Genomic DNA, 16,293 nt, shown 5'->3' on the forward strand with positions numbered 1-16,293 from the left:
TTACCTGGTAAGACAGACGCATAAACATTTTCACAGAAGCATTTACTGCAGGTACATATTGTATGGTTACCATATTGTATGCATATTTGACAAAATATAATATAAGCTTTGTGTTATGAAACCTTTATCATTAGTACATGATTATATTACGTCACTATGTATTAATTATACTTATAAGATACCCTTCTTACCTTGTGGTTTCTGTGTGGGTATATATTTTGTAGGCATTGGTAACTCAATTCAGCATGTCAAAACTTATATGGTTCTATTGCGTCAAATAGACGCGCTTCGAATTCGCTCGAGATTAAAATTATTAATACTTTATTTTATAATTAAAACGCTTTATACCTTAATAACGACGCAATTGTATTATTGTTAAATATAATTACGATTTACATTCGCTATTTTTTGTTTTGTCAAAGCCATTAAGATAAGGATTCAGTTTCTTGTGTTGTAGAGTCTATTTAATAATTAATTGTACCTTTCCGTTTTAATTAGAATAATTATTCCGATTATAATGTATAAAGGAAACACTTATAAATGCTCATATTTTTTATAGAAGTAGTTAGTATTATAATAAAGTGAAGGCTAAATGAAGTAGGTAATCACCTACGTAATAAAGTGATGGAAATTACTTCAAGTTTATAATTACCTCATATTTTTCTAAAGATGCATGAAAAAACCTCCATGTTTCTATGGTTTTTACTGAAATAAACCACGTTTTTTTTAAACTGTAGATACCTATTCAAGGATGGTTGATTTTCCTGTCCTAGTGATAAAGGACCCGGAGAGATTCTATTTATAAATCTGGATCAATAAACGTTGCATGGGAATCATATCATGAAAGAGCTTCCGAAACGGTAATTCAATTTAAAGGAATCGAAAAACTTTTTGAAAGGAAGTGTTTGAGTATGTATGTAGGGTAGAATTTTTTTTATCACACGACATTTGAAAATTTTTTATAAAATTAAATTAGTTAAATTTTTTATAAAATTAAAATTTGATATTTGGTTTGGCATTCAAATTAATTAAAATCGTTAAAAAACTTAAGGATAGAAATCCCGCCTCGTTAACGAATTGTTCCTATTATTTAAAAAAATCTCAAATTAAAATATTGTAAAAATATTTGTAAAAATTAAGAATTACAACAGAACATTGAAGTATTCACTCATTAAGAGAAAATATAATTTTATTCTACGTCTATTTTAAAAGCGGCAGTCGTTAAATAAATGTGAGTACTGTGACTTTGACTGCAAAGCAACTTATAACTTCAAAATCCATAAAGAAAGTTTTATATTGGGACATCGTAAAGATCATAAATCAATTGAGTACCAAGATTGTGTTATCAAACATCACAGTCACTGAACTCTGCACCAAAATAAGCTCAGTTATTTACGTCTGAAAAGCAGTCTTCTAACTTTAGTAAACAAATAAATAGTTTTAAATTATTGTGAATGAAGTTTCCGTAAACATATTGTTAGCTTGAAATAATTCACTGTATTGGTACTGATTAAATCAATGAGTTGATATCAAAACAGTTTTAATAATCGTATTCATAAATAACATTATTGAGATAGAGCTTTTGTTAATTTTGTTAAAAATATATATTACTTAGATGAAGTTGTGTAAAGAACACCTTTTCTTGGTAAAATTATCCTTTCAATAATTATATCTTAGGTAGGTTATTATAGGTATTTTTATGCCTTAAATATGAGCTTTTAACTCTTAAAACTTGAATTAATAAGTAAATGCAGTTATATTATTATTAATGTAAGGATTTATCATATAAATGATCAAATTATAACTAAACACTTGAAAATGAACAAAGAAAATCGTAAGTAAGGTCATAAATTGCTTTTGTCTGCAAGTAATCTCTATGAAATGTAGTAAGGTGTAGACTGTAGCATAAATCATAATAATTCCCACGTTAGCTACAGAGTGGAGCGTGACCGAGCATTCATTATATCTTTGAACATCGATTATCTTAAAAGGAGAACTAAATCTTGGTTTAATAAACGTTCTTAGCAAGGGGCCATTTCTATAGATATCCTTTATTAATCGTTTCAATGCCGTAAATAGGAAGGTAACGTGAAGAATTCTGTAAGTTAATAAACGTTTACAAAAAAAGTACTACAATTATTTATTTAGGTATTACAACTAGTGTCCGACCGAAACTGGTTTCCAGGCCGAAACCGAAACCGAAACCGAATGTTCGGCCGTGGCTTCAGTTTCGGCCGAAACCGAAACCGAAACCGAAACTCACGTGGTCTGGTATGAAATTTCTAAAAATACTGAACTTTGGTGCACTTTACCTATTATTTTGCCTTAATAATTAGGGCATGAAATGAAAACACAGTATATTAAATTTGTTGTAATCATTTATTTAATATAAAATAAAAAATAATATTTTTATTTTAATGCCTCAGCCCCCGGAATCACAGACACAATAGAAAATCTATTGTGTCGTATCAGTCATCTAAATCAAATCAGTAATTGTTACTGTTACTTTAAATTTAAATACTAGGTTTTGGTATTTTGAGATCTTTCTCTTTATTAAAGAGTCTTTAATACTTTGGATTGGTATTTGTACTTAGTAGAGTAATAAGTCTCTTTTAGGTACCTCTTATATAAAAATAATAATTATTAATTACTAATACACCCAGTTCCAATCTCAACATATGGATAATATATGGTCTACGGAAATATGACCATGTATCTGAGTTCCGGTCTAAACTCAAATGGCTACCGATCCGATTTCGCCGGGATGCGCATGTGCTGCATCTTCTCTATCAGGTTATGTTTAACCCAAAGATGCCGAAATACCTAAAAGAAAAATTTGTCTTCATGGGAAACAATGATGAACCAGTTCGCTCCACTGAAATGTATCGTTTACGAATGCCTCAACATCTTACTTGTTTCTACGATACTCCATTCACTGTTCAGGCTATTAAATTGTGGAACGCTTTACCTGAGCCAATAAAAAAGGCACAGTCATTGAATAAGTTTAAAATAATGGTACGCGATAACTATCATTCTTCTTGTCGTACTTAATAATCTATATTGTATTATATCTTTGTCGCTTTAAATATTTATGTTTTTATGGCTTTAATTATTCCTTCCTATACTTTTGTGAATAAATATTATATTTATACATATTATCTTAATATTATATTTATGCTCTGCCCTATTCCTCTCCTCTAACTAATTTCCTTCCGTACTCCGGTTGTCTGGAAGAAATCGCTATTTAGCGATAAGACCGCCATTTGTTTTAATTTATAATTAGATTAAGTTCATATTTAAGTTATCTAAGAGCAATAAAGAATAAATAAATAAATAAATAAATCAGCGTGGGTCAACCAACGCTTTGACAGCGTCCGTCAAAGCGTTGCCGAGGAAAACTAAGTTAGGCGAGCGTGAACGTGTGTGAACTAAGTTCACTGAACTTGCGAAATAAGTTTCGGTTTCGGCAAAAGTTTCGGCCGATTTTGGCCGAAACCGAAACTGCGGCCGAAACTTGATTTTTGGCCGAAACTCGGCCGAAACCGAAACCGAAACCGAAACCGAAACCGAAAGTTCGGTCGGACACTAATTACAACCAGTAACCCAGTTAAAGTGGTATCTTAGTAAAAATAGTAGGTATCTTTAATTTAAAAAATATCTGAAGGTTTTGAACACATCGACCTAGTTTCAATTGAAGCACATATTCAGAAGGTTTAATTAAAAATGTAGGCACCTGAAACGGTTGTTTATTGATTTCAGCTTTCTAGAATCTAGACTAGTAATTTAAAGCTTTGTGGCATATTAAAGTGCAGTTAATGTTTTTTTCCTATAAATGAACTAGCGGTCCGCCCCGGCTTCGCCCGTGGTACCTACATGTTTAAACTATCCTATCTCTCAAGTTGGATCGAACTACACATGGTGTGCGAATTTTATTATAATCGGTTAAGTGGTTTAGGAGTCCATTGAGGACAAACATTGTGACACGAGATTGATATATATTAAGATATTATGTATTTTCAATTTAACAATAATATAGCTATAACGTTTCAGGTTAAGTTTGGCAAAATTAAATTCATATTATCTTGTTCATTGTTATCTACATAATATTAAGTATCCACACGTTTCTTATAACCTTACTAAACACGCTTATTTTTTAAAAAAATAAGTTCCCAAAATGCACATTTTTACTATGTTTTAAAAAAATATGTACATTAGGTATTCTTTTGAAATCGAACCCCTTTCAGCATTTGTCCGGGGCTTGAAAGCGGTAATATCGAAATAACACGCTTCCATCAATTCCAACTTCTTTGATCTGAATTTTCATGTCCTACTTTTTCTTTTGTCTTTCCTATAAAATGTTCTGTTATACTTTTGAGCCAAGTCTTATATCAACACCTTAGTGTTATTGTAAACCAAATTTTCATTGTTTGAAATGTTTTAATGGGAACGATTGGGGTGAAGATGTTTACATACGTATTTTTATGTGTTCTTTTATTGAAGAACTCGATTTTATAATATACTAGCGACCCGCCCCGGCTTCGCACGGGTGCAATGCTGATACTGAAAACACTACAGAAAAACTGTGAACGTAGTACATATATAAAAACATAGCGGCCCGCTCCGGCTTCGCACGGGTATAAAATAGATAGCCGGGCCGCGGCCGGACGGTACCGCCGCAAACGCTACGTCCCGCAATTTTTAAATCTGTAATATCTTCGAAAATATTCACTTAAATCATACGGTGTAAATGGCCATATAGATCTATATTAAATGAACATTGTATTCAAGGTATTTAATTGGTTAAGGATTAATGCTGTATTGGTTAAAATCGCATCGAAAATTAGCCATTATTTGTCGTAAAAAGTAAATGACAAAAAAAGTTATTGTGGGTTATCCATAAGAGATAGACATATACCATCGCGGACTTTTCTGTAGACCTTTTCAATGTGTATAATACTTAGTACATTATTTTGATAAAACTCGTAGGGTTCAGCCTGCGTTTGCAATGTAAGCGGAAAAAATGTAATTTTTTACGACCTCACATTAGAAACCTCAAAAATAACAGTACTTCTCCACTATTTAATGGATGTTATTATACATATAAACCTTCCTCTTGAATCACTCTATTTATTAAAAAAAACCACATCAAAATCCGTTGCGTAGTTTCAAAGATTTAAGCGTACAAAGGGACATAGGGACATAGGGACAGGGAAAGCGACTTTGCTTTATACTATGTAGTGATTTCTGTGATATATTGTACCATTGTACATCACTACATAGTATAAAACAAAGTCGCTTTTTCTGTCCCTATATCCCTTTGTATGCTTAAATCTTTAAAACTACGGAACGGATTTTGATGCGGTTTTTTTTAATACATAGAGTGATTCAATAGGAAGGTTTTAGTGTATAATTTATTAGGTTTGTGATAAAGCGGGCGAAGCCGCGGGCGGTAAGCTAGTATTTTATTAAAGGCTTCGTTTATGTTCTACTTAATGATGAAAACACAATAATTTTATAAGGATTTTTCAGCATTGAATTTCCGTTCAAATAAAATATGATAAAGCGAAGAAAAATGTTCAAGTTTTATAAATCTAACTCAGCATTCTTTTATGTTCTCTTTAGTAATATTTGAATTCTTTTGTGTCTGTCGGTACATAAGAAGTGGGTCTCGTTTTAAGTCAAGTTGTCTGACAGTAGGCAGCTTCTTGAATGGTTCATTCAAGGGATTAAGTTTACCTATTGTTAGTGACCGATAATGCCCGATATAAATTCAATAGTAGTGGTTCATTGTCTTAAAATGTATATATATATATAGACTATAGATTTTGTATTGCAGCGTAAAATTAATCAATATTATGTAGAGTTGGTAAGGTATATAACTATGTAGTACTTCTTTTTGAGTTTGGAGTCTTATAGATTTCACTTATTTACTAAATAAATTATCATTCAATGATCACTCAAGAAACCAAAGTAACTTTACGCTTTACTTCAAAAGAAGAAAACATTCTAGGCATACACCTACAAGAATCTAGTTATTAATAGTAATAGCTCGTGAAACACTCTGTTTACTACCAAAATAGATGTAGCGTAAATATAATAATATATCTCTCGCCACATAGTATTTTCACTTGTTGACAGACATTGCAGAACCATTATAGCAAAGTCTAAAAAGCGACTATAGACTAGTTTACGCCAAATCATTAAAACTGTAAGTTATAAATGGGCTATTACTCGCATCCGACCCAATTTCTCAATCATTCTTGTATTTTATAACAGTTTTATGTGCGCTTATCGTAAAACCTTAAAAATTTAATAGGTGTAGGTTTGCAAGTCGTTAAATGAAGATGTTTTAATACAACGTGCGATAGTTATGGCATCTTAATTTTGCGCGTGTGGTTCGCTCTACCCAGGTGGAACAATAACATAGTTCAGTATTTCCTTAGACTTAATATAAAGACCTACAAGTCACGCATCCCTTCTTTAATAATAATAAATATAAGTATTATCAAATTTTATTATTATATAAGAATAACCATTAAAAATTGTATATGAATTAAAGTAAACGAGTTTCAATAAAATAATAATTAAAAGAAAATATTTATGATGTATATAATATTTTTCGCAAGGGCAGTAAAATTATGCATAAGTTTTTGTCGAGATAATGAATTTTTAAATATTAAAATCTTGGCAGATTTTATTCCATATCAGTGTTTAATTATCTCACCTTCAGAATCAAGTGACTGTTGACCTCAGAAAACAAAGGCAATTAAGTAGAGCTTCTGCCTAAGAAATAACCATCTACCTGCTAAAGAATTTTCTTAACTAATTTCTTAGTTAATTATAGATAATAAACTTTTTATTTTAAAATGCTCCTTTACTGTGTATTGTTTCTCTTTACTATGCACTTTCTCTCTGACAAATTTTGTCTTTATATTCAAGGCCTATAAAATAAACTTTTCTTCCTCCGAAGCATGAAATCTTCCAAGTTCCATATACCTACCTACTTTTAATTTTACATACCTATACGAAATATACAGGGTGTCCCACTATTGGTATACTAAGCGCGAAGGGACTTGTAGTTTTGCATACACTGATCACGTAAAAAATACTTAAAAAACAAAATTACATCAAAAATTTTTTGCTAAATTTTTCCTGAAAATCTATGTTTTCTTCTCTAGCTTCGCGCAGCCGGCATATACCGCTCCTCTAATGTGAGCATTTTGTCTATGAAAACATAATCTTAAACGATAGCTCACGTGCTGGTGGCAAAGTTGGGTGGGTTGCTTGTTATGGGTGTACACATAGAGTTTTAAGAATTCATCTTTTTGAAAAAAAAATGCGTCTGGAATTTTTTAATTATTTTTTACGTACTCAGCGTATTCAAAACTATAACCTCCTTTGAGCTTAGTATACCAACAGTGGGACACCCTGTATATTGCGCCTCCAAGCCATCAAGTTGACAAAAGGGTTGTAAAAGTTTGCCGAATGCAGTACTAATTGAGTTTAACGATTTGAAAGTAATACTGACCTAAATATTTCCTTCGCCGTACTACGCAAAAAATAAAGCACTTACCTTGTGAATGAATGGGCACAAAATGAACGGCGAATAAACTAAAAATTCCATACCTTTTGGGATGACAGGATCCATGTTAAAGGCCTACTTGGCCTGGATTGTGTTTGTAATATCGTTCGGATGCGAATTTCATTGAAATAAGTTTAAATACTTATGTGTTTACTGGTGCGTTATAAAATGTTGATAAGAAGGAACAGGTTTTTCATTTTACTTTATTTTTCAGTACTCAATTTTGTAAAATGTTGAAAAGAGAAAACCAGTTTTTGTAGACTACAAATTACAATGAAGTATTCTATTGTGACGACTTCAACACGAACTAAATAATACTTATAAGTTATGACCACTCCTAAATCAATGTTAAATTATCTTGCGATTAACAGCAATCGATGTCATTTTGCCTTACTATCATTCAATTATTATTACTGTCATTATTATATAAGGCTTTACATTATTAATTATGCAAATGTATTATGATTCATTATTACGTAAGACAAATCGTACTTTAATTTTGTTACCCTTTCGAGGTTGCAAGTTGCAATGTTCAATGTTTGTTTAATCCGATTTTAAACTTTAGGCAGACAGCGTAGAGAAACTAATGTGATTTGTTAAACTAGATTTACTAGGAATTACTGGTAATGAGGTTTAAGTTTTTATTATTGAACTTTGTATAATAAGAAAAAATGAGCTACATACAGAAAACAACTTGCCTATAGATGTAGGATTAGTAGGTATTATAGTGCATGGAGATAAATTTGTCTGTCAGTTTTTAAATCGATAAAAGTTAAGTATGTAAAGCTAGTATCATAATATCTTACACGTTAGCGGTTAGATGATAATAAAGAATACATATATGTCCTGTATGTGTATTTGCATATATGTGTTTGCGGTTTACTATTATAGACGTAATCATTCTATTCAACTACTAAGAATTTATGAATGTTCTTAATCAATGACAGTCAATAGATGTGATGGATTAATTGAAGACTTCTTTGTCCGCGGATATAAAGTTACTAACCTTGGCTAACGTATGTTTAATAGCATAGTCTAGGGAACGACGACAGGATTTATAAAGGATCTTATATCGTTACTTATTTGTTATTTACCATTTTTAATTATGTACAATGTTTCCCTTGAAATCATAAGTTGTATTATGTTATTAAAATCAAGTATACATGCAAGTTAAATTTAATGCATAAAGAATTGATCATATAATTCTATATTATAACTACTATGTATTACAATTTACAAACCTAAAATTCAGCTTCATAAAGCATTCGTTTTGAAGATATAGTCGTAGCAGTTGAGAAAAATCTGTTCTAAAGCAAAATAATTAAAAAAGTAAAAAGTACAATACCACTACTAGATCTTGGACTATATCATGTCTTCATACAGTGTGACCATAATTTGTTGACTATCATACGGAATCTATTAGTATTGAGTTTCGTGCAACAGAATGGCCTACTGGCCTCGTTTTGTTCAATCGATGGTGTCCAGTTGTACTTCGTGGTAGTCATTTCCATAATTGCTCTTTGTTGCTTTAAATAAATTAGTCCAATATTTAAATTAGTACCTAGTGTATTCAACTTTCAATGTTTAGTCAACCAGTCAATAATTATTATAGTTCGTTGTTTTATTTGATTTGTTTCAAAACAAGACTTTTTTACCTATGTTGCGAAATAACTACGAAAAAGTTAAAGGTCAAAATCGTAAATCGCCCATCTCATAGAGACATATAGCGTCATAATGTATCATATTCCACCTACTTCCACTATGAAGAAATTACATAAAGGTGTAGGAACAATTATGCCATGTATAGTATTGTATGCCACCCACATGCAAGCGGATGATACTGTGCCAGTATTTGCCAGTAATACAATCGTTTCACCTCACAAAAACCGTCGTAGAAGTAGAAAATAAATGCTATAGGCCAGGACTGCTTTTCATCAACCTCATTTGTATTGTATACGCAATTTCGTGGTTTGAAAACGACTTAAATAGTAGCTTTCGCTGTACGATAAAATGATGTTTTATGTTATGAGAATAGAACTTTTTTTCTTGTACTAAGGTCAGGTGGGGTAAGAGGAACATATTTCATTTTCAGTAAAATATTTTGACTGCTAGGAACAACATTTATAGCTTTTTAAGATGTTTGAAACACACAGAACTTACCTTTATGTATTAGCTTCCCGTAGGCTAAATGTCATTACTCTAATAACAGTTCTTACGAAGATATTGACATTAATGTCAAGATTGAGTAATCGTTCCTCTTCCCCCTTACAAGGGGTAAGAGGGACAGTCATTGTATTTCCTAAGATTGGAGTTTGAATTAAAATATTCGTTGCTAAATGTTCGTTAATTTGTAGATAGAATGTCTTTGGTCAATATTAGATCTTAATGTCGATGAAATAAGGTATAATTTGGAATAAAAAACAAGAATACATCAATTCAGGGTAAGAGGGACATACAGGTTCGATCAGGGGTGGCAAACTAAAAAGAAGTCGACTAGTTATAATTCTATTTTTATTTAATCATACATAGTAATGGTAAACAGTCTGTCCCTAACTAGTTTTCCTAGTTAGTTACTCTTTAAAAATAACAATGGCACTATGTGATGAGATCAATATTGCGAATCAGTATTTTAATTCATCTATTAAGAACCTTCTCCTTTTTAAGAAGTCAGTTAAAAATATAAATGATCTTCTTGATCCAAAAGAAATTCTTTGGAATTTCTGGAATTTTGAGACAGGCAAAATTGGCGAAACTTGGCGAATAGTGGTGCTTGCATCACTGTGTTCCGGTTTGGTGGTGAGATGAGGCCCTGAAGTAATTACTGGCACAGGAGGCATAATCCTTTAGGCCGGCAACGCACTTGTGACTCCTCTGGAGTTGCGAATGTCCATGGGCGGCGGAAATCGCTTAACATCAGGTGATCCGTATGCTCGTTTGCCCACCTATTAAATAAAAAAAAAATATAAAAAAAACACATGAGCGAGAAATTTTTAGTTATAATTTAAAATTGTAATAGGTACAGAACAGTCAGTCACTTCTTTTCATTTTATCCACATATAATTATAAATTAATCAAAATGTTGGTCACCCCTCACACGGGGGAAGAGAAACATATGTTCCTCTTTCACCGTCAACAGTGAGCCTCTTACCCCAGCTATTGTTTTTGAAGTCTAGGATTTTCAAGCGAAAGAAACTCACAATATTTAGTTGTTTCTTAACTAAAATGATTAATAAAAGAAATACTTACAGTTTTCTCCGTGTATCAGGATATTTAAAATATTTCTAGCACACTTTTATCACTAAAATATGGGTTCGCAAAAAAACGAGCCAACTTGGTGTTAGCCGAATTCGCAACTGTCAAATTTGTTTACATTTTTTGTGATGTCTGTGCTACGTAGCGACATCTACTCAAAACCGCTCAAACTAATTCGCCTTCACTTTTTTATCGACGGAAAGTACATAGTCATAAACGCTTCGGTTTACTAGTTATGGTCTCTAGGCCCTCTTCCCCCAGTGACCCTCTTACCCCACCTGACCTTATTTCGATTCTTATCTTATATATCAAACCAAGTTAATTGACGAGACAGTCTACCTAATTAGTTTTAATTATATCTTTAAATATAAAGATTCAAAAGAAAATAATTTAATAACATCATATTATTTTAAAGTGCATGAAATTTTGCATAGATATTGCCTAATATGCACAATTTCATACTTTATATTAGTCTAGTCTTCGAAGTGTGATTAAATAGACAGTTAAACCGGTCTATCAACTTTAAAATATTTATAGTACTAGCGGTCCGCCCCGGCTTCGCCCGTGGTACATGTTAACGTTTTCTCTACATAAGAACCATCCTCGTACTTCAATTATCGAAATCGGTTCAGCCGTTCTCGAGTTATGCGCTTACCAACACATTTTGCGATTCATTTTTATATATACGATATACATATAAAATTAATTAGCGCGCTTTATTCTCCCAAAAACTTAAATATCTCGACCTCGGTTATAAAAAGAATACTAGGAAAATCTACATCTACAATTCTACATCTACGAAGTAAAAAAGAAACAGCATTATTATAAAACCTTAAGTTTTAAGATTAACTATCGCTAAATTAAGAGTGTTTTAATTCTGCTTCCGCTCAATTCCACTAAAATAAATTGGAATGAATGGCACAAAATATTTGTCTATTTGTGAAGTATCTCTTATCTTTTAAATAAAAAGTAACAGCAATATCGAAATAATATTCCAAAACACGCTTGCCGTAACAGTACATTATAGTTTATACAAACAACTTGCCGTCGAAGCCTCTACCATCCATTCTCCTGCCAATCAACAAGTTGACAAGCTTGTTGTCCCCAAAACAAAACTTTGGCCCAAACACGCTCTAATATTTCTTACTAAGAATCTAGAAGTGAAAGTTTTTGAGTATGGATGATTGTACTTGTATGTACCTAATAATTATGTGGATATGTTAATTTTTCTCGCGAAATTCACTTAACCGATATTGATGATAATTGGCAGTGATGTACTTTATGTACCAAAATATCACGTATAAGCTTTAGAAATACTTGCCCGCGTGTTAGTCCACGAAAGAGAATAATATATAATATCGATTTGATTTAGTATCGGATACCAAGAAGTAATTAAAACTTGCTAGTAAAAAAGGTTATTAAGTATACCATAGCTCTAATTGCAAGGTATAATGAACTTTGGAATTGGGAGAGATCTATATTCGAACTAGAAGTATTTAAATATTTTATCTGCTTAAACCAAATACACAATTTTGAATAGATACTTCATACTTCAATGATAGCAAAAGACTGTTTGTCTTTGTAATTCCTCAATTAATTTTAAATTCAATGTAGGTATGAAATGATCGAATAAGAAATTAATCTTGTTATATTTCTTACAATTACATTGCGTGGTAAATATTCTAACATATAAAAAAAAAAATAGTAGAGCACGATTATAAATTAGCTTCCAAGCTTTAATGTAGGTACCTGAACATAGATATACCGTACGTGGTAACGCCTGTAGCCTGTCTGAAACTATAGCTATTATTCGGAACTCGTTTGGCAGTGCATTGGCCTGACCAAAAAGTGATCACGCTTGCTGCCAAAATATTATTCTTGGAACGTGATATCTAGAATTATAAAACAGATCAATGTAACTACCTATAGCTTAATTAGTATCTATATTGCTGACTATTAATGTATTCGCAACAAAAAACTCTTCTTTTATCAAGAGCATGTTTTGCGTTGGGTGTGTTTAGTTTAATAATTTATTTTATTTGTAAATTTTTCGATATATCGATTTCGATCGCTGCCATGAATTTATAAAAAAGCCGTTAAATTAGTGAAAAGAGTACCTAGTAGTAACGAGAAGACAGATCGTTAGCGAATTAGCGCACCTTCAACTTTAACCAACAAACCTTTTTACTAAATTATGTATGATATTTAGTAACTAAGTACCAATTCCTCTTTATTTACCACCCAAAACTTATATACATGTACATGGGGCATATCACGCGAAGCGGACACACATTTCAGGGTCAGTATTCAGATTTCGGTTATATTTTAGTATGTTACACCTGTTTATATCCGCGGTATATTAACGTAATATTTTTGCATTTAGAAGCTTAGTTTTCAAAATACAGGTCTTTGAAGATGTCGGCAAGCGCGAGGCATGCGCGACTTCGAATGTAATTATCAGTTCAAGAAAAGCAATTTTTAAATAAATTGATGACTGAATAATAATCCCCGTTAAATAACCTTTTTATCCTCATATTTTTGAATTTCGAATTTATTTTTAAATCCCTAAGAAAAATAATAAAAAATTGGTTGTTTGTAAAGTAGGTTTACGATCGAGATGTTTACGTGATAACGTCTTATTGGTGGCAGCGCTCGAGATGAGCCGGGAGATCGGTCCATCTCTCTCTCGTTGTACCTACCTGCGATCGCGCTCGTGAGGTTTTGGTGTGACACAAGTTTCTGAACATGTCACCTGACTAAAACGATTTTAAAAACGTTATCACGTTAAAAAATATTTTTATTTTTAATTTTTTACGAACAGCATATTTTGAAGATTATTAAATAAATGGCTTATATTATGCTTAAACTTCATGCCAAGTTCTAGAGTAGGTAGTCATCGCAGAAGTTTAGAAGCTACATGTATTATAATGGTAAAGCGCGGCAATACGCGCAATAATATCCCTATACCTAGCCCTAGTTGGTTAGTGCGACGTACTGCAGTATTCATCTCAAAAGCAAGTTAAAACCGCAATAATTCACGTCACCATAAATAAAAATCTCATCGTACTCGGCGATAGGTAAAAATTTAAAAAACGTCATAACTCCTAAAATACGAAAAATCGCATAAAATACATAGGGGTGATTCGGAAAGCCCTCTAGGTCCTCCCAGGTCATCACTACCACTCACTACTTCTTGGGACACCCTGTATATTACACGTACATTTTTTTTGGGAATAGTGCATACTCAGATACTAAACTTACGATCATCAACCCAATCTTAAAATATGAAAATAAATTACATATTATGCGAAAATCGTATGCAGTTAAATGTAAACTACAAACAAATACAAATAGACAAATAAAATATATACTTCATATATTACTTAGTAAATACTAATTACATACAATATACTTATAGAAACGTGTAGGTACTAGGTACTTAGGTAGATAAATAAAATAGGTAGATAAATAAAATCTAACTAAATGTCAGATTTTCCAAAAATTTCCTAACTATCAGAAGTGGGAATTGGGATAGTTGAACTCCTGTGTTCAACATCGTGCCCGGCCATTCGAAAGTTATATCAATATACAACAAAAAAACTTTGCTAGTGCGATTCAATTCGACTCAACAGCGTGTAGCGACATCTATTTTCACTGACCGAAGCTACTTGATACTCGACATAGCATTTTTCTCTGAGATGATTTTATTTTTCTTTAAATAAAAGTGTTCTTAAATGTTTATCCAGGTGCGCGTCCGCGAGTTCTACATCGCGATGCAGCGTTGCCCTTACATCCACGAGATGAAGGAGCGGCTGCTTGGCGCGCCAACAGACGGGGTTGAACGCGAACGCGACCAGAGAGAGCAGAGCGAGCCGCCGCCGCCGCCCATAGACACGCAGGTCGGCACCATCGTCAAAGTAAGATCATCCATCGTCATTCACTGTTTATTCTAATTTTTAAAAATTTTAATTTCAAAGTTCTGTGTTATCTGTGTCATGAATTTCATACATGGTTCACAGCGAAAAGGAATAATATAAAAATATAATTTTATGCATTAATCAATCGATAATCAAAATTAAAAAAAACAAAGTGTGATTTTATTTTAAAAATAATTTGGAAAATCCAAAAGTGCACGCCTCATAATTTTTTTTTAATAAATATTTATTAATTATTATTTTTGTTTATTTAATAACAATTAAACCACATCGAATCAGACCCTGAAAAATGAAAGGGTTCTATTCCTGAGCATACTCAAGCGTAAGAGAAAAAAAAAGACTCGATTAGTAAAGTATTTCGGTCGCTATCGTGTTAACAAGAAAAAGGATCCGCACATACAGACACACGGACGTCCAAGACAGAACTTTTTTAAACTGTTTTTTAACTAGTTTAAATAACAAAAATGACATCAAAAATATCATGAACGTTAAAAATAGTGTTTTTTCTTAATATGTGTGTGTATGTATTATCTTACAAGTGCAATGTATGATACATAAAGACATTTTAAGTTTGAAAAATCAGATGTTTTGCGCGAAGTGACAGTAGTACCCACCTCAACGCTTCGCTTATGAGGCGTGCAAAAATGTTTCGTAGGTGTGATATTGCTTAATTTTTGCCTGCTATAATTGTCCAACATGTTTTCTTAGGCTAAACGATTGATTCTAAATGGCACGGTTAATTTGGTGATGCTAATTTAGGCGGGAACATATTGTGTAGGATATGCATAATGTACCTATGTACGCATTTTAGAATAAATTATTTGTTTTAAATATGGTGATATTATAAGTTATTTTTCTTTAACCATTCACATTAGATTTTAAAGTAGGTATTCTGTAATAAACTTAAAGATTGAGTTACATGCTACAATTAATAAATTGAAATTTGTATATAGAGATTGAAATAAAAACCTTTTATTTCAATCTCCATAAATTTCAAACTAAGTATATAATTTTGAACGAAGTACATTATAATATTTTCAAATACGAGTTCCATTTAACCCTCATTTTAATCAATATTTTCAAAAATACATTGTGCGTCTAGTATAACTATGTAGAGCTTAAATTTGAGTTCATTCAACGTTTGTATTTTTCATACAATCGATGCATATCTTACATTATAATTCCACAATTGAGTCCTTTTATATTAATTATAATGAATTATTGTAGCTGAATTCCGACGGGTACGGGTCCCACACGTCGCCGGCGCGAGCTCCACTCGTCACTGACGAGTGTGACGCGCCGGCGGACGAGACTGACGCGCTGACGCCTACTGACGCGATACTGAGATACAGGGCCTGCTGCACGCCAGATACCAGACCTAAAAATGCTAAGTGAGTTTATATTGTTTTTTATCTAATGCCGAAAATCAGAAATATTTAAAAAATATAAAAAAAGATTTTTCTTTTTATTTACCTTTTGCAAATATTTGCAAAAGGTGAATAATTGAAGTAACATACTTTATCA

The 16,293-nt window shown here is 32.1% G+C and overlaps 1 protein-coding gene across 8 annotated transcripts in view; it reads left to right on the plus strand.

The window, feature by feature from the left end:
* OtopLa (proton channel otopetrin-like a) overlaps nucleotides 1-16,293 on the plus strand; it is a 44,034-nt gene that overhangs the window by 15,770 nt on the left and 11,971 nt on the right. For 7 of the 8 annotated variants that reach the window (XM_089703715.1, XM_089703721.1, XM_089703720.1 and 4 more), the window contains exons 2-3: nucleotides 14,581-14,751; nucleotides 15,997-16,160. In XM_089703715.1, coding sequence (XP_089559841.1) covers nucleotides 14,608-14,751; nucleotides 15,997-16,160 — 308 coding nt within the window. In that variant the 5' untranslated portion in view covers nucleotides 14,581-14,607. The remainder of the gene's footprint in view (nucleotides 1-14,580; nucleotides 14,752-15,996; nucleotides 16,161-16,293) is intronic. The other variant, XM_089703719.1, reaches the window with a different exon arrangement.

Source organism: Colias philodice, chromosome 15, assembly GCF_061535455.1.
Source record: "Colias philodice isolate Cphi_HAF_F1 chromosome 15, ilColPhil1 Martin Lab GWU primary, whole genome shotgun sequence".
In the NCBI taxonomy this organism is placed as follows: Eukaryota; Metazoa; Arthropoda; class Insecta; order Lepidoptera; family Pieridae; genus Colias; species Colias philodice.